This window comes from Daldinia caldariorum, assembly GCF_022478825.1.
Source record: "Daldinia caldariorum strain CBS 122874 unplaced genomic scaffold F4812scaffold_10, whole genome shotgun sequence".
NCBI classification, from domain to species: Eukaryota; Fungi; Ascomycota; class Sordariomycetes; order Xylariales; family Hypoxylaceae; genus Daldinia; species Daldinia caldariorum.
The window spans coordinates 365,072-387,417 of NW_025953046.1; the positions used below are offsets into that span (position 1 = coordinate 365,072).

Genomic DNA, 22,346 nt, shown 5'->3' on the forward strand with positions numbered 1-22,346 from the left:
CACTTAGCGGGGTATCTTCGTATCGAAAGATCTGCCCGCGACTTTGGAACCTTAACGTCACACCTAACAGTAAAACTTTAAACTTTTTTTATCGATAAGGATAAACGCCCGCATCCAAAACCTCATAAGTGAATAATAAGTTGAATTGTTTTTGCGCATGCGACAAACTTCGAATTTATCAAAAAGTCAAAACGCCAATCCTATTCATATAGAGTTACTAGTGCCTTTACAGCGCTTGTAAAGCGAGAAATTATGCTGGCTTGTCAATCGTGTACGAGAAAAGCCTTCTCTACATTAATCAACCATACTATTCGCCTGCAAAATAGCCTTGCGATAATACGACCTATCTACACCCCAGCTTTCTCCCGTCGACATAGAAGAAAATATGCCACAGTCGCTGCGCCATTCGAGGGTTCGAAGCAAAAAAATAACGGGCATCATGCGAAGCCGAGCGGACGGGTCTCTCCACGAGAATGGGCTGCCAATAAGCAATTACAGTATTTAAAAGATCCGCTGCATATTGCAGATCATGTTAAGAAAACGTTAGAGAAAGATCAATTCGAAGATGCTCTCCTTATCACGAGAAAAGCCAGTAAAGACACGAAGGTGACGGTCAGTTGGAATTACTTGATCGATCATCTAATGCGACAAGGCAGACTTCATGCTGGGATCAAACTATTCAACGAGGTCAGCTCTTACCATTCCCACCGTCATCGTTCTCATCGTTCTCTTCCTTCTCTTCCTTCTTCATGCCGCTCACACGTCCACAGATGAAGAAGAGAGCACAATTTCCAAACGCCCAGACATATACGACCATCTTCAACGGATGCGCCATCTCGCCTCATCCACAGTTAGCCGTAACCGAAGCCATCAGAATCTACAATAACATGCTAGCAAACGAACGCCTGAAACCCAACACCATCCATTTGAACGCTCTTCTCAAGGTCTGCGCACATGCCGAAGATATCGAATCCTTGTTTACCATCGTCCAAACCGCCAACGAAGGTATTAGAGCGCCAAACAACCTGACATATACCATTATTTTGAACGCTCTGCAGCGCAAGGTTAACAGGCGCCAGTATGGCCGTGCCCAAGAAGTAGATACTCCCCAGATTACAAAAGCAAAGGCGAAAACCGTCCAAAGAGCCAAAGCCATATGGGAAGAAGTTATAGCAAAGTGGAGGGCGGGTAACATTATTATCGACGAAGAACTAGTCTGCTCCATGGGATGGATTCTACTAATGGGCGATTGGCATGACGCTGATTCTATAGAAGGTCTACTAGAGCAAACTATGATGATTCCAAGGGAAAATAAGCCGGCGATTAGTGGAGAAGCTGGTAAAGCCGCAGATCCTGGCCCTAGCGAGAGCACCGCAGACCCAAAGCCAGCTATCTCTATTGGTGACAGCAAGATCCTGGCTCCCGGCGCTCCCTCGTATACTCACGCACTTCCCGGGAGGAACTCCCTTTCTTTGATTCTTACTGCCCTTGAGAAAACCGGAAAGACAGCCAGGGCTCAAAGATATTGGGATATCTTCACCAAGGAGCATGGCGTTGTTCCTGACGCCAACAATTGGCATCGCATGCTCATAGCCCTGCGTCGCGGGAAGAACAGCGCCCAAACGGCTGAGCTTCTACGGGAAATTCCCGCTAAGTTGGTGCTTCCTAAGAACTTCCGTACAGCCATGAACACTTGTTTGCGAAATAACCTAAACCGCGCTGTCTTCGACCACGCCACTCACATTTTGGATCTTATGCCAGCCAAACTAGGAACACCGGATCCAATAACGCTACGAAACTATCTCCGCGTGTGCAACGCCACCAAGAAAATATACGCCGATATATCAAAGAAAAAGCGCCGGGGGGCTACGATGACAGCGTGGGTCAATCAGCTTGCCACAGCTCTCAGGAATGTATGGGGACAGTACGTGGTTCTTCAAAGGTTGTACGGCAACGATGGACCAGAATCAAACATGAAACGAGAACTCATAGCCCTAGCACGGAAGATGATTGCCGCCAGCGATGTTATCATATCGAAAAAGGTGGTGTCCTTAGATATCGAGACAGAGGTTGCGCAAAGACGAAATAATTTGAATAGGGCCGTTGTCCGCCATTTTGAACAGATGAGGGCAATTGACCCTAACTTCGTCCCAGAAGAGGAAGTCGAAGATGAAGAAGGCGAAATAGGTGAAGACGAAGAAGATGGTAGTCATCATAAGACACAACTAGATGTCTCGTTGAAGCGACCTAAAAAACCGTTTGAGGTGATCATTAAAGAGAAAGCCGTTACCCAAGTATAGTGATGGCTGCCTGGATCCTTCACTCGTTTTTCAATGTACATATACTGCAACTATATATCTACGGTTTATGAGGCTAAAATACCCCTTTAGACGGAAAAAGAGAATATATTTATTTGACGTGCCTGTATATCTATATCTATATGTATGAGTATGATATTTGCGTAGGTCCCCTTGCTTCATAAAACTGTCTCCTTTCTTCAACGCAGGTTCCCATAATATATATGTTCGAGCAGCTGGTCCTGCAGTCGCGTGTGCTTCTTGCGTTTGCGCCTGCAGTAGAAACAAATTATAGGGGTAGGTGTTTATAGGGTGTTTATACCAGAGAAAGAACGAATAGCAGTCATGGACTTGTTTACAACTTTTTAGATTTCAATTCTAATAGTCAACTCTAGATCTACCTGTTTTAGCCTCTGCTCCTCATTCCTATCTGCTCTTCAAGTGGGTTAGTCTGTTGCTATATGGTCTTGACTAGCTAGAACCATTGAATAAGACTTAGAAGAAGATTGGGTTCTATCCTTACCACTTCTTTCTGTACGACTGCCCTGAAGTCAGTGCTTTATTCGAAACTATTAGCTACATCCTACAAAATGGCTAGCCTTCGGGAAAGATTCCGCAAATTTACTACTACGGCTTACCCCGAATCAAGCGTGAAAGATTTGGGATACTTAACAGATCCCAAAATACCATTGCCAGCCAAAGATCGGGTTCACATAACCGAAAATTTGAAGCTCAAGAAATCCTCTCTACGCCGGCGCTTTGCGCGAAGTCTTGATCGTAGAAGGTCATTCCCAGGATGGCAGCTCATCGAGTACGATGCGATTGATAGCGACATCCAGAAGCACCATCCCTCCTTCATCCGAAAGGGTATCAATTCCTTTTCGTCTTTAAGAGATCGGTTTTCTTCAGACATATCCACCGAGAGCGATGATCCAAGCTACCGGCCATCCGTTATACGGAAGAGCATTAGCTCTATATCTTCGTCACTCAGGGGTATTCGTACTTCTACGAGCTCCCGACCATCACGAGATGGGTCGACCCAATATCACACTTCTGCAGAAAAAAATGGCGCGTTAAGTAACTTTTTAGGTTGTCCAAGACACAATGGCCTAGATCTTATACCTTCTAACACGTCATCTGCCAAAAGTTCTGTTCCTCGTCTTCCTGACCTAGACACGATGGTTGCGAATAGTCAAGCACGGGAAAGGTATACTCAGAATCGCTCGCCTAACACCCTCTTTAGCATGAGCATATTCGATAGCCTTGATGGCTCATGCATAACAAACCAAAATGGTAAGGAGTCGTCTATTTAGTACAACATCTAAGTTTCTTTCTATATACTTTACATTTAACATTCTCGATTATAGCTATCGCCACTGATATGACGTGGCAGCATTATCAAACTTCAGCTAACACGGAACTCCATAGGCAATTACGAAGCAGATGAGGAGGGAATAAAACCCAGGCCATCTTCTCCTAATGCAGGACGTTTTCCTGTTCGAATCAAACGTCCCGATTCAACAGTTAGCGAAAAAATGGCAGAGCCAAGAGTCAGTCAAATGAGCCTCTCGATGATGACAAGCGACCAGGAGCTTTCGGATTGGGAAGCTTATGACCTCTACAACTCAACATGGGTGCCCGAGATCACGAAAGTTCCCGTGCACTGGATCGACCACATTTTAGAGACATCCATAACTGCGCGAGATCAAGTGCTCCAACCACGCAAGTCAAGTTCTGATGACAAGACTAAGGAAAGGCTTCGCAAAGAAACTGCGGTATATGTTTTTGTCCCCGACAAGAACGACAACAACAAGCCGTGGCCGAGAAAGCGCTATCTCGACCTCGAGACCGCCCTCAGAGATCTGTGCGCCCGGTTCAAGCCGCACTACTCCAGCGTTGCAGCGTTCACTCCCGAGACTCGCAAAATCCAACTCTTCCCGCCAACGTTCGGTATGCCAGAGAACAGATGTCTTATCCCGGGGACCATCTTCTTTGATATACAGGACGCGGTGGACAACTGGTACGCCAAGTCGCCAATGGAAGCACCGTGCGGAGAAGAGAACGGAACAGAGGCGGCAACGGCTACTACGGAGGACCTCAGCTCGCTCAACCAGCCGGAGATAGACCTGATGAACGGATATGGAGAAATCCTCTCATATGACTCGGACAGCATGGACGTGGCATTATCCATTAGCGATTGTGACCTACCGGAACCCAAGATGCCGGGTTTCGCCGCGTCCAAGCTAGGAAGCTCGGAAGAGTCGTTGATGACGGACGATTACGATATGGATATAGCATCGAGGTTGGGATTTATCCCCTAAGCGGACATTCGCCGAGTTCGACCAGGCGCACTTTGTGCGATGGGATATTGTTTACACGTCTTAGCCCCCCTTAATTCCCCTTTTTTTTTTGGAGGAGTCTTAATGTATGGAATAGGTTAAATCAGACACTCGCTTATTACTACTGCTAATGAAAAATGACATGAGTTGTTTTATGCAGATTAAAATAGGTCGGGATATTACAGAATGGAAAAAAAATTGTCTGGCCAAATTTCTATAACTATTGGATGTGAAGTAAATGATTATTTGCTGTAAACATTGCTGTGTCCCGGTATATCCCATTAATTGTAGGTATCCACTTATCGTATATTTCTTATATTAGGTACCTTATATTGAAATATGCATTTGGGGAGTAGGTTAGGTAGGTACGTACCTGTCCTATCACTTAATAGAAATTACGTGCATTGAAACGTCATTTGCAGGGACTTACGAATCGTACAACTTAAGTTACAACTCACAACCTTAGAACCCACCAACCCACCAACCCACCAAGCTTCCAAGCTTCAAGCTCCGTACAGCAACATCGCATTACCTTTCTTAGAGTCAGCAAATACCTGAACCTAACCTTACCGCCTCTACCTCATACGCACCCCTCCAACGCCATGGCGGACAGCATCCCGACGCAGATCGCGGAGACGATCCAGACGGCGCACATCCAGCGCGCGCCGTCCCCGCAGCACGACCTGAACCCGTTCTCGTCGCTGTCCCAGAAGCAGCCCGTGAACCTGCACCAGCGCAGCCCGCACGACCTAGTAAACTCGGACCTGGATTCGATCGACGGCGACGAAGACGACGACGACGACGACGAAAGCGATATCCCCATCAGCGTGTTGAAGCCGCACCCTAGGCCCCGCCATCATCTCCCGCCCATGCCGGACCTGCGCTTCGAACAGAGCTACCTGCACAGCATCGCCAAGGCGGATACGTGGTGGAAGGTGGCGTGGATCACGGTGCGGGACCAGGTACTTGTTTATTTGAACCTTATTGATTTCGTTTTCCTATCTTTGTCTCATGTCCATCTTTTCCCCCCTTTCCTTCTTTTTTTTTCTTCTTTTTTTGAGGGGGAAGGGGCTGACCGGGCTTCGAAGATGATGATGCCGTTCGCCCAGGGCGTCCTGTATAACCTCGCGCTGCACGGCTGGCACCACTGGAACAAGAACGCCCGCGTCGGCGGCAGCTCGGTCGGCGCGCGCCTGCGCCGCTGGTGGTACGCCGTGAATAACTGGCCCCTGCCGCCGCAGAAGGTGAAGGCAAGAGCTTGAATATACCTACCTACCTACCTAACCTACCTCTACCATTCTTTATGCAGTCCCTACCTAGGTACCTACCTATACACACATACCTTATACACATATATACCTGACATATACGCATATAAAAACGTACCTACAAATGTGGAAACGATGAGAGGATAATAACATGGCGCGCCAGCAGCAACAGCATCAGCAGTCGAGTTTACTACAACGCCAACTTAGCCTGGGCTCGGGCCTTGGCCTTATTGGATGCCAGGGCCGCGACATGCCCAGTCTATACGCGTGCTACGGACGGACATGTCTCGGAGGTCGGAGTTGGAATGCATAGGGGGGGAAAGGCGAAGGCAGAAGCGATAGCACTATACCATATCATAGCATTGGGGAGGGTGGGGAGTCTTCTTGGTGTTCTGGGGAAAACCGCAAAGCGACATTACATATGTTTAGGCGATTTTTCATTGATTAGGGCGACCTAGACATACATGCAATGCAGGCTTGTTGGTGCTCATTCATGGGGGAATAAATTATAGGCTGACGATGGGGGGGTTCACCCATCTGTAGGTACATACATACCTGCTATGGTACTCATCTATAGAAACTGGAACGGATACCTATCTCGTCCGACCAGATCGATGTAGACTGCGAATATCGCACTCGAGTACCTAGCAGTTTAGCCAGCATAAATACATATGTATGCCTGCCTTCTCTCTCTCTCTCTCTCTCTCTGTCCGTTTGTATATCAACAAGACAACGATACCATTCATCGTGTCCATTCTTTTTTTTCACCATTGCCTTTACTCTATGTTCTGCTCTGTTTGAGATTTCCTGCAAAAAGATACAGACATCCCCTCTTTCTCAAGCATCAACTAAACCTCTTCCAAGTTATACGCAGGTATCTCCTCTAAATAGTGGGAGGTGCATTACGCGCTCTTATGCTCCATGCAAGTCCGAATTAACAAAGTATTCGTCAAGATGTTTACTTCCCGGCACCGACGTCGAAATGCTTGGGCAGAGCCTGCTGGGCCTTATCCGGGCTTTCCCTAAAAGCCAACGAGGTCGACTGAAGCGAGCTGAGTGCAGGTGTCGAAGGAGGGAGTTGGGGCTGCTGCTCCTTATTCACGGTAGACAACTCCGGTTCGGGGGTAGCTTGCTTTTTTGTGGTTGCTACTGATATAACCTCCTCGCTCTTCTCATCTGGCGTGGAATCTTTATGAGATGTGCCGTTCTCTGTTGCCGACGTTGCCGGAGCCTTGGGGCTTTCTTTCTTTCCGTTGTAACGGTACTCGTCCAAGTTGAGTCCCGATCCGGTAGAGTCGGATGTTTTCTTTGATGGAAGCTTTAGTTTAACCATCATGCTGTCCTTGTTAGAATTGTCTAAGTCGTCGTCGACCATCTCTTCGTCCTCGTTGAATTCATCCTCATCCTCATCATCTTCATCATCATCTTCGCTGTCTTCATCCGGGACATGATCTTCCTCATCGTCGCCTAGTTCTGGTTCGCTATCCTCTTCGTCATCATAGTCCATCTCCTCATCCGAGTTATACTCCTTGGACTTCTTAGATGACGATGCCCAGCCGTTTGTGCCGTGATTTACAGCGGCCGATCTTCTGGGTCGACCGGTAGGGCCAACTGACGACTCCTTTGACGCAGTAGCTTCATTGTGACCCTGGCTTGTGGGGCTAGTTGTGACGATATTGTTTGAAGCGTCTACAGTCATTCGCGACGGGGCCTTGATTTGACGACCACTGGCAGTGGTTACGGGACCAGCCGGCTCAGCTGGTGTAGGGTTGCGGGTATTACGCGCGGATCGTCGGAGAGAGGAATCGGTTAAGAAGTCCTCCTCGTCGGAATAGGTATACTTTATTCGTTTGCCCCTGGTTCGGCCTTCGTACATGGAGTATCCAGGCTCCGGTCGCTTGAATTGTTCTTTGCGCATGAGACGGTATTCCCGTCGCTTGCGCTTCTCCTCGGTCGCCTCGAAGCGAGGGACAGCTGCCAACATCATATGCGCCAATTTCTTAGCTTTAGGACCGCCATCAGATTTCTGCAGCTTTTCTGCTAGAGCCTTAAGCTCTTCGATGCTACCTGCTACGCTCCACCATGTTCTGTTAAAGCCTTGTGGGTTGCTCTCGCGATAGACTCGGAAATGGGTATCGTCTAGACCTTCGATTAGGTAGTAACGGCGCTTATCGCTGTCGGATCCCCATGGCTGCACGGAAAGGGGTTGGTTGAGATCGTCTTCGTGTCGGTTTCCCTTGTAGGATTTGTTGATGATACCTTTGATCACCTCCGAAGATGATAGGGACCAAACCACGAGAGTTCGTAACAATTTTAGCTGGATGAAGTTATTTTTGTTAGTACCTAATTATTGCACCACATACCAAATATGGGAAATACGGGAAATTGACATACTCTTTCAGTAGGATCCATAGAAGCAAAGGTCCTATTGCCACTCAGAGGATTCTCATCTTTCCAATCTCGCGCCCACTGGCTCTTGTGCGTATTAATAGCATCTTCTAGCGCTCGGTTATAATGTCCAGGCCTATTAAGAATGTTTGTTAGAATACAGATCTAGATACCTAATGTAAATGTTTTTTTTTTCTGTTTTTGTTTTTGTTTTGTTTTTGTAGGGGGGTCAATGTTGGGAATTGCGTCATACTTGACATCTTGCTTGCGGTTCAACAAAAGGCTGAGAACAGCACATAGAAATTGTTCAACACGTTCGCCAGGAACCGTTTCAGTTACGTCACGCTCAAGTTCTTGAGGACCGAAGTTTGCTAGGGATTTAGGAAGGGCATCGTTAAATCGGGCACGAAACATGACAAGAAACTAGAGGTGGTTAATAGTTAGTTTAGACAGGCTAGGTAAATGGGAGAAAAAAAAAGAAAAAGAAAAAAAGACGCGACATTTCGCGTTTTTTAGCGCGACAAAAGAGTTCATCACATACTGCAATATCTGGATTATCAGCCAGAACGTATTCGTGAGATGGTGAAGGTGATCGCTTTCGTGGTGGAGGTGTTGCTTCTTTCTTGGGCTCTGCAGGTTTCGTACCAGGAGGAAGCTTATGAAAGAACTTCAATATGCCCTTTTCCCGCTTCACCTCAATCTCGCCGTCATCTTCAGATGGGGCAGAAGATAAAGATGAGACAGAAGAGAGTTCACTAGAATCGTCGTCTGCCATGTTGCGTGGTGTTGCGCGGTTGTTGATTCGCCGTTTTAAAGACGTGATTGTTGTAGATGCATAGATGATTTAAAATACCTTGAATCTGAGGAAAGGTGGGATATTAGGTACCTAGCTGGATGTGTAGGTAGGAGGTACTTGACTTATTAAAGTGTGGAGGTTTGAGAAAAGTGAAGGTCAAGGAGCCCACGAAATTTGGGAAACGCTAAAATTCCACTCTTATTATTTTATTATTAGGCTTGAGCCGCAAATCAACCAGGGGAAGGAAAGACCAGATCTGATAGGTTAGACATTTTTTTTGTCGTTAAGCTACTTACTTACATACATCATAACGGTTGTAAGGGTCATAAAGTCATAAGGCCATAAGGCATAAGGCATACAGGGCCAGCTAACATAACAATCCATCATCAATGTAATAAGACCCTAGGTACACATCTATGAGGTATTGGCCATATGCTCGTAGGGTTAAGTAGGTCTAGGTCTAGGTATTATCGTATGTATACCTGACCAGCCTTCCAACCCCCTCTTCTTAACCCCTACTCTAGGTTAGGTATTCTGGCAAAGCTGGTAGGGTCATCTAATCCTCCGAGTCTCTCGTGATCACGGCCAAACAAGTAACCGCCGCCTCTGTAGCCAAGCTCAACCCTTTGTCACTGGTCCAACGCCAACACTTCCATCTCTTGTCACCATCTTCATCCACCACATCATTGTCAACCTCACAAGAGCCCAATATCCTTAATATTACCACCTGTAAGCCATCAACTATCGGTACCATACAGTAGTAACCCAACAACCAAACATTTGAATCCGCGGTAATATCATCGTGAGGGCGATAACTTGGTTGAATCTGCTGAGCCACTGTATACCAATTCCACATGACGTGTTGATATTTTTGTCGGTCGGCACATACAAGTGTTTAGTCTTGACCGGGAATGACCAATTGAGTTGAGATAGGCCGAATGCAACATGCTCCAAAAAAGAGACAAAAACGAAAACAAACAACAGGTGTCATGATCACCACTTTACCGTACAGTAAGTCACGTCCGGAAAATATAACCTGAAGTTATATTTAACCCAACCCCGTCTTACCTCAATTTAATCGTGCATCATATCGATAATCCCCATGCTTGTGGTTCTGTGCTCCGTGTCTTGCCGTTGTATTGTAGTGAGATTGGCCCAGCCGCTTAGCTCCACCTCGGTTTAGAGCAACGGAGGCCGCAACCGGCAGAAATCCCCACCGAGACCTCAGAATTGAGGCTATCGTGAACGAGAAAAAACTGCCAAACTCTCTCCCATCGAGTGTGGTAGGATAATTTTCTTAGCTGCACGGATAGCCAAGGGGAGATAAAAACAACTGAAAAGGATGTGACGTAATCCACGTTGCAGTGGCCATCTCAGTATATCCGCCCCACGCCAATTCATAGGAATGGCTGTTTTCCAGAATAGGATCTCTCTTCATCGATCGCTTGTCACTGGCTTGTTTCTTGCTCGTAATACTCGTACAAGGCTCCCCTTGTAGTTCCAGACCCGTAACCTGCTTAAGATTGAAAACCAATGCTGGGTAATTTCGCCTTTAATCGAAGTTTTCTAGACTCTCCTTCTGTACCTGCACAGTTAATAGACGAATTGCCAAATATGATGTGGTTGGTACCCGAATTGAGTAAGCAGTTGAGACTCCGATAACAAGAGACCTCCAAAGATGAAACCTCATAGGCAATTGACATATGGTGTATAAGTCAATTAGTAGTCGCACCAAAAAAAAGCAGACAATTCATCGACATGTGGACGAATCACAATCGGGATGCAGGTTCCTACGCGAGGTGATGGTGGAGGTGTGGACGATAGCCAGGAGCGGTCGCTCAACTGTCTTTGCTACGGCCCCCTCGCATCCCATGGCGATCATCACATCCACGTTCTAGTCTGGCAACCTTTTAGCGCATCCAACTCCAAACTCCAAACTCCAAATGCAATCAAGTCAGTGCTTGATAGACTGGCATCTTATAATCATCCCGTCAAAGCTCAGCTTCCGAGGCTGTCATCACAATTGCTTTCTTTGTATGAGGAAGGTCAAGTGATACGACATTGCCTCGATCCTGTGGATTCTGTCATCTCTTATACCTAATGCATAACCACTGTTTCAATAGTTATAATGAGGAAAAGACGTTGATAGTTAACCCCAGAAACTGCCGAATAAGGTTGATTAACGTGTTGTTTTCGAGATGAGTGAACATGGTTGCGACTCGCCGGTCAAAAACGTCAGTGCGGGCTTTGAAAGAGTCACGGGCAAAATGGAAAGTCAGCCTAGCCGTCCAAAGGCGGTCAAATTTCAATTCATTACCGCCACTTTATGTAAGTCTGTGCTTTTATGGACCTTAACTGGTGAATGCGCCATAATGTGGCTTGAATAGATTCAATACAAGGTTAGGTATAGGTTAGTTATGTACCTTTCATCGAAAGGTTGGAAGTTTAGGTACAAACCTGAGGCACCCCGCCTTCCTAGGTCGTTTTGTTTCTTTAGCGTTGGTTTTTTAGCATCCGTTTTTGCTTACATAGTAGAAGAAGGTACGGTAAGGTACCTCACAAACCCCGAGGGCCCGCCTTAGGTACGCTTCCTTGTTTCCTTCGACCACAAAATTTCATCCATCCTTTTTCTCTACTGCATCCTTGATACGCTTTGATACGATCAATCTTTCACCACCTCCCCCCCCCAAGCATCACTCCACATAAGAACGACCGTATCTTAGATCACTCATTACCCTCAAGCCAAAATGAGTGACGCCCAGGCGACCGAGGCTGAGAAAAATGTAAGTGCGCTCGATCATTGCCGTAGACTATTCTACTCCTTTAGTCTCTTCAGCGTTCGCCCTTCTCCACCGCCCCTGTCAGACTTGCGTCCAAGTGTCCTCTCAACGTAGTTCAACATTGTATCTAACAACAATGCCGCCCACAGATCGAGATATGGAAAGTCAAGAAACTCATCAAGCGCCTTGAGGCCGCGCGAGGAAATGGCACCAGCATGATCTCTCTAATCATCCGTACGCAAATTACCCCTCCCCCGCTTCAACATTTCAACATGGATGAGAAACAATACTAAACACCAGGAATAGCTCCCAAGGATCAGATTTCCCGCGCTGCAAAGATGTTGGCCGAAGAATACGTAAGTAGGATTCTGCGTCTGTCACCATAATCTAAAATGGAAGAGTAAGCTGACTTGTTGACACCAGGGTACCGCCTCGAACATCAAGTCTCGTGTCAACCGACAGTCTGTGCTTTCCGCCATCACCTCCACCCAACAGCGACTCAAGCTATATAACAAGGTCCCTCCCAATGGTCTTGTCGTATACTGTGGTGAAATCTTGACTTCGGAAGGCAAGGAGCGAAAGGTCAACATCGACTTTGAACCCTTCAAGCCCATCAACACCTCGTTGTACCTCTGCGACAATAAATTCCACACTGAAGCTTTGGCTGAGCTGTTGGAATCCGACCAGAAGTTTGGTTTTATCGTCATGGATGGTAATGGTGCTCTGTTTGGTACGCTCAGCGGAAATACTCGTGATGTCATTCATAAGTTCTCCGTTGATCTTCCCAAGAAGCACGGCCGTGGTGGACAGTCTGCTCTTCGTTTCGCCCGTCTTAGAGAAGAGAAGCGACACAACTACGTCCGTAAAGTAGCTGAGTTGGCTGTTCAGAATTTTATCACGAACGACAAAGTCAACGTTGCAGGTATTATCCTTGCTGGTTCGGCCGACTTCAAAAACGACCTTAATGCCTCTGACATGTTCGACAACCGGCTACAGAGCAAGGTTATCAAGGTTGTTGACGTGTCGTATGGTGGCGAGAACGGTTTTAACCAGGCTATCGAGTTGTCTTCCGAGACTCTAGGAAATGTCAAGTTTATCCAAGAGAAGAAGCTCATCGGCAAGTACTTTGAGGAGATCAGTCAAGACACCGGCAAGGTCTGCTATGGCATTGAGGACACGCTCAAGGCGTTGGAGCTCGGCGCGGTGGAGACATTGATCGTCTTCGAAAACCTCGAGATCACACGATGGGTCCTAAAGGATAGCAACGGTGCTGAAGTCATTCTCCACACTACTAAGCAGCAAGAGACTGGTGATAGATCCAAGTTCATGGACAAGGAAACTGGACAAGAGATGGAAGTCGTTGCGCAGGACTCTTTCCTCGAGTGGATTGCAGAGCACTACAAAGATTTCGGAACTAACCTGGAGTTCGTATCGGATAGGTCGACTGAAGGTAACCAATTCGTGAAGGGATTCGGTGGTGTCGGAGGTATTCTCCGCTATAAGGTGAACTTCGAGCAGTTAGCCGAAGTGGATGACGATGATGAGTACTACGACGATTGACAGGTATGAGCACAAAAGTTCTCCTACATCAAATCATCAAATCATAAAGAGAGAAGAAAAAACAAAGAAAAACCTAATCCTTTCATCAATGCCTCTACAATCTTTTTTTCCCTATGTAATTGCTAACGTGACTCGGTATATAGTTTGAGGAATCCCTCGTTTTTGACGAGGGGCAAGCTCAAGCTGTCCCATCTAAGCAGGTACCCGTCATAGAAGCATCGGAGCGTCCGCTGCCGCAACCACCTGCGTCGGCGCGAAAATCAAAGGCGATTTCGTTCGCGCAGCGACGCCTAGCGAAAACGGGCCCCGCAAATTCGGAGCACACGGCTAGACAGGTCGCGACACCCAGCCCGCTTCGCTCTATGATGACGGCTTGAGTTGACTTATGGCATGAAAAGGAGGTATGAAATCCACCTCTATAACGTAGCATGACATGTGACTAACGCGCGTATTGCAAAGATGCTGTACCCGGGGGTCTATCCAATGTCCAGAGTTGTTGGACCTGCCTACATCATAGGGCTTCATCCTTTAAGCAGCCGAGCGCGAACCTGGTAATTCCGTTTGCCTCGCTGCAAGTTTGACACACACACATACACACACACATATTAGTAAAATTTGATTCTTGTTATTCTGGGAAGTTATTCTCGGATATTGCGTTGCGTTCAGAGTCCACGACGTTTGCGGAAACAGCTCCGTAGAGCAAGTCACTCATTACACTCGTTTAGTTAGATAGTGCAATAGAGCACATCAGTCGCTCGTTACAAGCCGGCCAAGGCTCATATCCATGTGCATACTCTTCAATGTGACCAACTACCTAAAGTTACCTGGTACTTTGACCAAGACATCATCGGTTAGGTATTGTATAGATACCTAACCTACTATATTTTACAAGGCACCTAATGCATATGATGATTTGGACAATATGACGTTTGAGGTATCCATGATCACAGCCTAGGTTAGGTACCTACCTTAGGTACCTAGATAGTTAGGCCGTACGTAGGGCGTCGATGTCAAAAGTGGATATCGTACTAGGGTATTGTTTGTGCCTTGGAAAAAAAAAAAAAGAAAAAAGAAAAACCTATTATCCAATGGTGGAAGAAGTAAGAAATCCAAGGTGGTACAACTACGTGCTATACCTTAGGTACCTCCTATAGGGGCTAAATTCATGCCGTTAAATTAATGCCATGTATTACTTAAATTCTACTGGGTCAATAACGCGCTAAGGGTCCCGTCGCACCGGAGCGCTTTGCTTGCGGTCGGAGTCCGGACTTCGGCTTCGAATGACAAAAATCTAACCCTTGATCTCTTTGACCTAACGAGAAATGGATCATAAAGTGAAGCTATAAAAAATAAAGTAAAAAAACAAAACAAAGGGGACCGGGAGTTCTTTCTCTGGGGTATAAGCTAATTAAGGTACATACCTACCTCTGGCTCTGTCTGGTTCTTTCTGCTCATTATACCTGTTATCCTTGATATCTTCTCTCTTCCACTTCTTCTCATAGCACAGTAATCCTCACGAGACCGAATAGAAAGCCAATTGCAATTGCGATGGAGTCAACCGCCGGAAAGCAGCAGGACAATGGCCCTGGCGCAAAACCCACCGTGTGCTTTCTAGGCCCGGTTTCGTCTTATACACACCAGGTACGACAGGAACCTCAATTCTCGTGAACTTGCTTGGCTTTCTACAGCTCAAGGCGTCAATTTCCATTATTATTATTTTTTTTTTAAAAAAATAAGAGAGAAAGAACGAGAACTAACTGACGCTGCCCGTTGTCTTAAATCTCACAGGCCACACTAAATACATTCCCCGAGGATAAATTTAACTTTCTCCCCGTAGATACTATCAAAGGTAAATATCCATTTCCGTTCCTTCTACCGTTACCTACCTACCCATATAAGTCCCAAGAATGTAGATAACTAAAGTAAAAACCCTCCTCGACCCCGGGCGGTAAGCCGTGGGGGAGAGAAAAGCGAGGAGGGGAAAAATAAAAGACATCTTCGAAACAACACAGTCCGGCCGCGCGACCTGCGGCGTGGTCCCCTTCGAGAACTCGTCCAACGGCTCCGTGGTGTTCACGCTCGACCAGCTCGCCGACCGCGGCGGCGAGTACCCGGACCTGTCCGTGTGCGCGGAGATCTACCTCGACGTGCACCACTGCCTGGTCGGTCGGCGGCGGGGGCGGGGGGGGAACAAGCAAGGAGAGGAAGACGGGGACGGGGACGGGGAGGGAGACGGAAGCGAGCTCGCGCACGTCGAACGCGTGTACAGCCACCCCCAGGCCTTCGGCCAGTGCACCGGGTTCCTGCGCGCGCGCCTGCGCGGCGTCGAGACCGTCGACGTCAGCTCCACGAGCCGCGCCGCGGCCCTCGCCGCGGACGACCCGACGGGGTCCAGCGCGGCGGTGTCCAGCGCCGTCGCCGCCCAGCGGCTCGGGCTGGACGTCCTGGCGCGCAACATCGAGGACCGCGAGGACAACACGACGCGGTTCTTCGTGCTGCGACGTGGGAACGGCAGCAGCAACGATAATAGTAACGATAACAGCACTAGCGGTAGCGGTAGCGGTAGCGGCGAGGTTGTTGCCCTCCACCCTCCGATCCCGGAGCTGGAAGAAGTGATCAACGCGCGCAGACCCGACGGAGCCGGAGACGCAGCCGGTACAGATCGGGATGTGTACTCGCGCACCAAATCGCTCGCGTCCTTCACCGTGCCGCACCGGTCGCCGGGCGCGCTCGCCTCCGTGCTCGAGTGCTTCCGGCGGGCGCGGCTGAACCTGACGAGCATCAACAGCCGGCCGAGCCTGGCGGCGCCGTTCCGGTACGTCTTCTTCGTCGAGTTCGAGGGCCACCGCCTGCGGGACCCCGAGCGCCGCGTCGCCGACGCCCTGGCCTGCGTCGCCGCCGTCGCGCAGAGCTGTCGGTGGTGGGGCAGCTGGGATAGTATGCGGTAATCACCGGGGGAGGACGGGCGGTGAGGGGGTGAGGGGTGTGAGAGGTGGGAGGTGAGATGGAAAAGGGAAAGGGGAAGGGAAAGGGGGATAGGGGGGAATGAATGGAAACGGAAGTGAAAATGGGAGAAGAAATAAAAAAAAGGGGGGGGGGGGACATAGGGGACGGAGGGGGCTAAGCGAGTTTAAAATCTGGGTTCTAAAGAGGTTCATGGAACTTGTATCATATCGAGTCGAGAAAAAAGTACAACCGGCGTTTTACGCGAGTAGGTACCTACCTATACCTAACCTAATATGCTATTATACATACCTACCTTCCTATGTCTTGTATGCTCTAGAAACTAGAGTAAAGCAGGGACAGGAGTGGCATATAGAGGAAGGAAAAAAAAAAGAAGGCAAATATGCTGATATAGGCGAGAGTGAGACGTGATACTGTATAGAAAGTGCAAAGGTAGGTGGTACCTAAAGTAGAGAGGGGCGGATTTGGCAAGTTGTAAAAAGGAGTGTGCAAGGAGTTGTGGAATCTCTAGAGGAGCGGCAGTACAATGTTATACATAACGACTTGGTTTGTTCCACTGCTCAAGCACCGCAGATCTTAAGATAGCAAACTATCCTCAACTCATTCTTAGTCCTACCTATACTTCGCAGCGACCTATAAGGCCAATCGGGGGAAGGGGGGTGGCGGGATTAGAATCGTAAAACCATCGCGAACGAATAACCTTAAAAACGACTATTATCACCAAAACAACAAGGCACGCAGCAGAAGCATCGTCTGGTATCATCTCTCGTCTATTTTACCTCCAGGACCACAAACAAGGCTGAGTTCGACTAGATCGACAGTCTAGTCCACATGGGTGAATAGGTATGTTAGGTACCTGTTAACTATGTTGATGATTGGGGCGTAATCGAGACATTTGACTTCGTTCATTACTCCAACCCTCCGGCCCAGCCCGGCCTGCCCACCTATATTTTACACTACAGGGATGCTGCAAAAAAAAAGGGGATATATATATTTCTTTTAAAAAATGCGTCGTTCATGTCCAAATGCTTACTACACCGCCAGCGCTGATAAAATTTAGGCGTGGAAGTAGAAGTTCTCATCGGGTATGCGGCCACGCATGAACTGCAGCTCCGTTCCTCGGACGTAGATATCCTCGAATAGGATTTGTGGCGTGGTGTCGGGGACGGCCATGGCCTCGGCGATGGCTACCTCGTCGTTGACGTGCTTGCGGGCCTCCTTGTCGATCGTCTTGAGCTCGTCCTCAGTGCAGACTTCCCAGTCGAGGATCTTCTGCTTGAGGCCGGCGATGGGGTCGTTGGTCGATCGCATGCGCTGGATCTCCTCACGGGTTCGGTAGGTGGTGCCGGGGTCGGACATGGAGTGACCACCGTATCGGTAGGTGACGTATTCAAGGACGAGAGGGCCGTTGTCGGCAACGGTCCATTCCTTACCGTACTTGACGGCGGCTTTCACTGCAAGGACGTCCATGCCGTTTACCTTAAGACCAGGGATGTACTGACCCCGCTTGTAGTAGTCGGTAAGGGCAGAAGATCGAGCAGCAGCCGTACCCATACCATACTTGTTGTCTGAAATTTGTTAGCTATGGCGAAGCAAAATGTTTGATTCTTATATCGGAGTACGTACTCTCGCAGCCGAACAAAGCAGGCAACTTCCAGAGCTTAGCCATGTTGAAAGCCTCAAAAACCTGACCCTGGTTGCTAGCACCGTCACCGTACAAGATAACAGCAGCATTCTTGGTGTTGTTGTACTTGTGCGCGAAAGCCAAGCCGGCACCTACAGGGACCTGAGCACCGACGATACCGTTACCGCCGTAGAAGCCCTTAGTGAACATGTGCATGGAACCACCCTTTCCGTAGGCGATACCCTCACGTCGGCCCAGTAATTCACCAATGATGGCTCTAACGGGAGCTCCACGTAACAGAGCGTAACCGTGGCATCGGTAGGCAGTGATAATATCGTCCTCCTTAGTCAACGCGTGTTCGATACCAACGGCGACAGCCTCTTGACCTGTGGAAAGGTGGCAGAAACCTCGGATCTTCTTCTCCTTGTACAATCGATCGGCGGCCATCTCCATTTGCCTGGCAGGATTGTATTAGTAAAGATGGCTTGGCCCCAAAGCCCAATAGGGTATGATGGTTTGCCAATTGCGACGCTTACCGAGTAACCACCATTTCGCGGTACATCTGCTTGAGTTCCTTCTTGGTGACATCAAGAGTGTAAGGGGGAGGGTCCAACTCATATGTCTCGAAGCTCTCGTCACTTAGAGTGACTTGGAAGGGCTTGTCGTCATCATCCGGAACGGCGCTCTTGTCAGCATGGGAGGTAGCAGCGTTTGTAGTAACTGAGCGAAAAGGCGTGGTAGCGACGGGTCTGGCAGCTCGGACTCGCGCTAAAGGCGCTGCGGCTCTCGGAACTCGCAGAGCGCGCGAGAACATTGTGACCGTCGTCGTGATGAAGAAAGAGGGAAAAAAAAAAAAAAACCTTTGGAAGTGAAGAAGACTGAGGTAAAAAGCCGGAGGGTAGGTAAAAGGTTATCGTGGGCTTTAGTTAGGGTCTGGGAGTTCTTGTCTTGTCTTGTTGAAATGTGGGAATTGGATTTTTTTGAATGGAGAGCTCCGGACGGAAAGTCACTCAAAAATTCAACGTTGGGATTTTCCGCCCGACTTTTTCCTTGGGGCAAGTCCCAGAGGGTTGAAGCTGACTTAGACTACTGTGCCTCAGGCGGCGCTAATCCGCGATTAGTACTAATTCCTCCGTAGCGGAGCTCAAGATAAGCTTGTTGAGAGCTAGTCTAAACTAAACATGGAAAGACCCTGGAAAGTCTTGGCATCTACTATCTACTATCTACCTCTTATCAAGCTTATCAAGAAGATTAGAAGATTGATAGCTTACCTAAGGTAAGGTACCTTACCTTAGGTACCTCCTTATATATCGTGAGCTTCAAAATAAGATTAAAATATACCGGCTTCAAAATATAGTTAATTGATCAATAAAACTAAATGGGTAACAATTCTAACCGTCCTCCGAGTTGTGCTAATCGTCAGTTTCCATAACGTCGTCCAAAATCGAGCCCAAAATGAATCTAGGGTATTCCACAAGAGATTGCATCAGATGTTCCATAAGATATTTCGTAAACAATTCCAAGACCATGTCCAATACGTTTGATAGGTTTAGGTAGGCTAGGTACCCATCCCAAAGTTAAGTACCTACCTAGGTAGGTACCTGAGAAGCCAAACAAAACTACCGCTTCCTCATCTACCCAATTCCGTTTCCATACCAGCTCCGTCGTCGTTTTCCCTTACAGGCAGGCAGGCAGGCAGGCATATATCTCCCCTTTGTTCATTTCTATATGGCGTGTCGCATACACCCCTTCGTCATATTTCGTACAAGCCGTGATGGCCATCCCTTAAAGTAGCAATACGCCCATGGGCAAATAATACCACTCTTCTTTCTCGTAAATTGCAAAACCTTCTCGTAGACCGTCTTATCTGAACGCTTGGAGAGAGCTATGTTAGAAAGTTCATGTCTTTAGAAATCGTTACGACTTCCTAGTCCGCTTCACCCGTCGTTGTGCCGAACTCCCACCCTCGTCCTCTTCCTCCTCGTCCTCTTCACTGTCGTCACGTGCATGGTTCCTCTCGTTTCCTTTTTTGATAGAAATGAGACATCCTTGCTCCTTCAATTTCTTCGTCAGCGCCGTGCTTGCCCGCATTCCCGGAAAGTCCTTGGCATTATAGACTGTGAATACATCGCTCATAGCCGTGGCACATACCGGCGTTTTTGAACCCGGTACCGAGTTTGGATCCAGAACCACCAGACTAAACCTCAATCGAAACGTGCCAGGCGTCCGGCAAGATAAGTCAGGAAAGCAGAAGAAGCATCCTTCTTCGTTATTCTCGTCAAGACCCACAAAGGGTGATGACACTATCGTTCCCATCAGTCTTCGCTGCTGCCGATAGTCGTCAGGCATCCCTGAACAATCCTGATCTCCTGTCTCGTTCCATATCGTGCAATGCATAACCGAGAATCGGAACTTGAGTTGGGCACTTTTTTCCTGTGGTGATGCCTTAGCATCTTCGATAAAAACCTGGACTATTGGAGGCGGATCAATAACTCTGCGATCTCTCTCGCCGAAACCACAAGACCTAGCTGCGACCGGCTGCTGCCGGACCTTTAGCCTATATGTGGAAGGGGCTGCGGCAGGCGCTCTTCTACGCTCCGGTGCCTTGGAGGAGCCAGACTCTCCAGTCCTAGGGTCATCGCTTAGTAGTTCTGATATTCTCATCCGCTCAGGGGCACGGAATCCAGGTTGAGGTTGCCACGTCTGTCGCGAAGTATCCACCGGTCGTGGAGATTGCCGAAGACGAGCATCTTGTTGTGGGTATTCCGAAGCAGGCCTGGCTGTGTGAATTTCTCCATAACGACACTGACGAGGCGATTCCCCTGCCGGCCTTGGCTGCGAAAGTAGTCTATGAGACTGCAAGGGGCTTGGCTCGCTGACTGGTTGCCGTAGTTGGACGCGTTCCGGCGTCTCTCGGGACCGGCTACTCATACTCGGTGAATGGGCGGGGTGGGGACGGACGGCTGCTTCCACTGGCCGTCTAGCGTACGGATTTGGTGTCATTGTGTGTAACTCAGGGCCTGACATTGGTGGCTGTGGGCTATGATGAAGAGGCGAAGAGGCTGCGGAGGGCTCCCCATACTGGACATGTCCATAGGCTGCTGGTTGCGGTCTATTCAAAAGCTCTTGATTCACATGTGGTCCGGTCACTAGGCTAGGTAATGGAGGTAAACGTAACTCGTGGCCGCGTTGTTCTTGGGGGTAGTAAGAGCCATGTCGAGGAGCATAAGGGTCCTGGGCCCACGAGTCGGGTGGCCTGGCCATAGTGTCCACCATGGTATTACAGCAGAAGTCGCCGTACGATGGAACCTCGCCGGCAGCGAATGATATAAAGCGGAAACTGGTGAATGTAGATAGCTCACAGATAGAGGTCGCGGTGGGACTATATAGAATTGATCTAGAAGGGTAAATCACACAAGTGAAAGCTGACAGTTGATCATATGGTGTCGGTAATACTGATTTCTGTTAGAAGCTGGTTCCAAGGCCCCAATGCCAATCGTGATGGCACGCTGGAACAAATGCGAGGAGGGGCTAAGACAACAACCGTTGAGATATGTGGTAGTGACTGAAGCCGTAAAAGCTAGATGTAGTGCGCTCCGATTCCACCCGCGGGCCCAAAGTTGACTGTGTATACTGGAAAATTCTGTGGTAGGAAGCGGTTATTTACATGTCTGTGGTCGGCGAACAGCGCACTGAGAGGTCGATATGGCAGAGCTGGCCGGGGATATCCCTGCAAGGAAAAACTGCTAGAGATGCGGTGCAACTACCTATAGTAGTATGCTTTTCTCAATTTATATGCTGAAGATGATTATCGAAGTCGTTCTGATAACTTGGCGAAGACGGGGATTAAAAACGTGCCCGACGTACAGGACAAGGTCAAAGACGTAAGCGGCTGGTTATGGGCTACTCTTTGCCATGAATATGCGCTTGAGTAAATTTCTAGACTGACGACGTGGAGGGATAATAACCCGTATAGATTCTGCCAAACATGGACGGACTCTTAATCGTATATTAGGGCCGGCGAAGACGTCTCGCCGAGACACCCCTTAAAAGAAAGCGACAGCAAAAGTACCTAGTCGAAACTGTTTGAACGGGTACTCTACTCCAAGGCTCGGTACGCACACGAGAGCATCCAAGCTTAATCTAGGCCAGTCGGCACAATAATCGTAACAACACAGATACACTACTTAGCAAGACTCGGCTGGAGAGATGATAAATGAGAAAATGGTCGGCATACGGTTGAACACAGAAGAGAGAGGGAAGGACGTTGCACAGAAACAAGGGCCAGCGAGGACTAGTCCTAAAGAGTAAGTTGGCAACGGCAGAGTTG

At 48.4% G+C, this 22,346-nt stretch overlaps 8 protein-coding genes across 8 annotated transcripts; 5 read left to right on the forward strand and 3 right to left on the reverse strand.

Annotated features, from left to right (window-relative positions):
- Window positions 1-69: 69 nt before the first annotated feature.
- F4812DRAFT_431159 (uncharacterized protein) lies at window positions 70-2,470 on the forward strand. The gene is made up of 2 exons (XM_047934412.1): window positions 70-687; window positions 771-2,470. The coding sequence occupies exons 1-2, from the start codon at window positions 253-255 to the stop codon at window positions 2,298-2,300; spliced, it is 1,965 nt and encodes a 654-aa protein (XP_047789406.1). The 5' UTR covers window positions 70-252; the 3' UTR covers window positions 2,301-2,470.
- A 1,119-nt stretch (window positions 2,471-3,589) lies between these two features.
- On the forward strand, window positions 3,590-4,852 carry F4812DRAFT_431161 (uncharacterized protein). The gene has a single exon (XM_047934413.1). It carries the CDS (start codon window positions 3,833-3,835, stop codon window positions 4,616-4,618), a length of 786 nt encoding a protein of 261 aa, XP_047789407.1. The 5' UTR covers window positions 3,590-3,832; the 3' UTR covers window positions 4,619-4,852.
- Window positions 4,853-4,966: 114 nt separating this feature from the next.
- F4812DRAFT_48931 (DUF1770-domain-containing protein) lies at window positions 4,967-6,237 on the forward strand. The gene is made up of 2 exons (XM_047939133.1): window positions 4,967-5,001; window positions 5,059-6,237. Exon 2 carries the CDS (start codon window positions 5,239-5,241, stop codon window positions 5,896-5,898), a length of 660 nt encoding a protein of 219 aa, XP_047789408.1. The 5' UTR covers window positions 4,967-5,001; window positions 5,059-5,238; the 3' UTR covers window positions 5,899-6,237.
- Window positions 6,238-6,826: 589 nt separating this feature from the next.
- Window positions 6,827-9,292, reverse strand: F4812DRAFT_49001 (uncharacterized protein). Its single transcript, XM_047939134.1, has 4 exons — window positions 8,834-9,292; window positions 8,546-8,715; window positions 8,299-8,428; window positions 6,827-8,221 (listed from the first exon to the last, which is right to left on the reverse strand). The coding sequence occupies exons 1-4, from the start codon at window positions 9,065-9,067 to the stop codon at window positions 6,863-6,865; spliced, it is 1,893 nt and encodes a 630-aa protein (XP_047789409.1). The 5' UTR covers window positions 9,068-9,292; the 3' UTR covers window positions 6,827-6,862.
- A 2,543-nt stretch (window positions 9,293-11,835) lies between these two features.
- On the forward strand, window positions 11,836-13,805 carry F4812DRAFT_459942 (uncharacterized protein; the record flags this gene model as incomplete). The annotated part of the gene is made up of 5 exons (XM_047937632.1): window positions 11,836-11,871; window positions 12,018-12,102; window positions 12,175-12,224; window positions 12,292-13,395; window positions 13,572-13,805. The coding sequence occupies 5 exons, from the start codon at window positions 11,836-11,838 to the stop codon at window positions 13,803-13,805; spliced, it is 1,509 nt and encodes a 502-aa protein (XP_047789410.1).
- A 1,088-nt stretch (window positions 13,806-14,893) lies between these two features.
- F4812DRAFT_49050 (PDT-domain-containing protein) lies at window positions 14,894-16,443 on the forward strand. The gene is made up of 3 exons (XM_047939135.1): window positions 14,894-15,069; window positions 15,217-15,277; window positions 15,421-16,443. Exons 1-3 carry the CDS (start codon window positions 14,977-14,979, stop codon window positions 16,374-16,376), a joined length of 1,110 nt encoding a protein of 369 aa, XP_047789411.1. The 5' UTR covers window positions 14,894-14,976; the 3' UTR covers window positions 16,377-16,443.
- A 691-nt stretch (window positions 16,444-17,134) lies between these two features.
- Window positions 17,135-19,066, reverse strand: F4812DRAFT_431174 (dehydrogenase E1 component-domain-containing protein). Its single transcript, XM_047934414.1, has 3 exons — window positions 18,553-19,066; window positions 18,019-18,473; window positions 17,135-17,960 (listed from the first exon to the last, which is right to left on the reverse strand). The coding sequence occupies exons 1-3, from the start codon at window positions 18,828-18,830 to the stop codon at window positions 17,449-17,451; spliced, it is 1,245 nt and encodes a 414-aa protein (XP_047789412.1). The 5' UTR covers window positions 18,831-19,066; the 3' UTR covers window positions 17,135-17,448.
- An 867-nt stretch (window positions 19,067-19,933) lies between these two features.
- Window positions 19,934-21,280, reverse strand: F4812DRAFT_451435 (velvet factor-domain-containing protein; the record flags this gene model as incomplete). The annotated part of the gene is made up of 1 exon (XM_047936208.1): window positions 19,934-21,280. The coding sequence occupies one exon, from the start codon at window positions 21,278-21,280 to the stop codon at window positions 19,934-19,936; it is 1,347 nt and encodes a 448-aa protein (XP_047789413.1).
- Window positions 21,281-22,346: the final 1,066 nt, after the last annotated feature.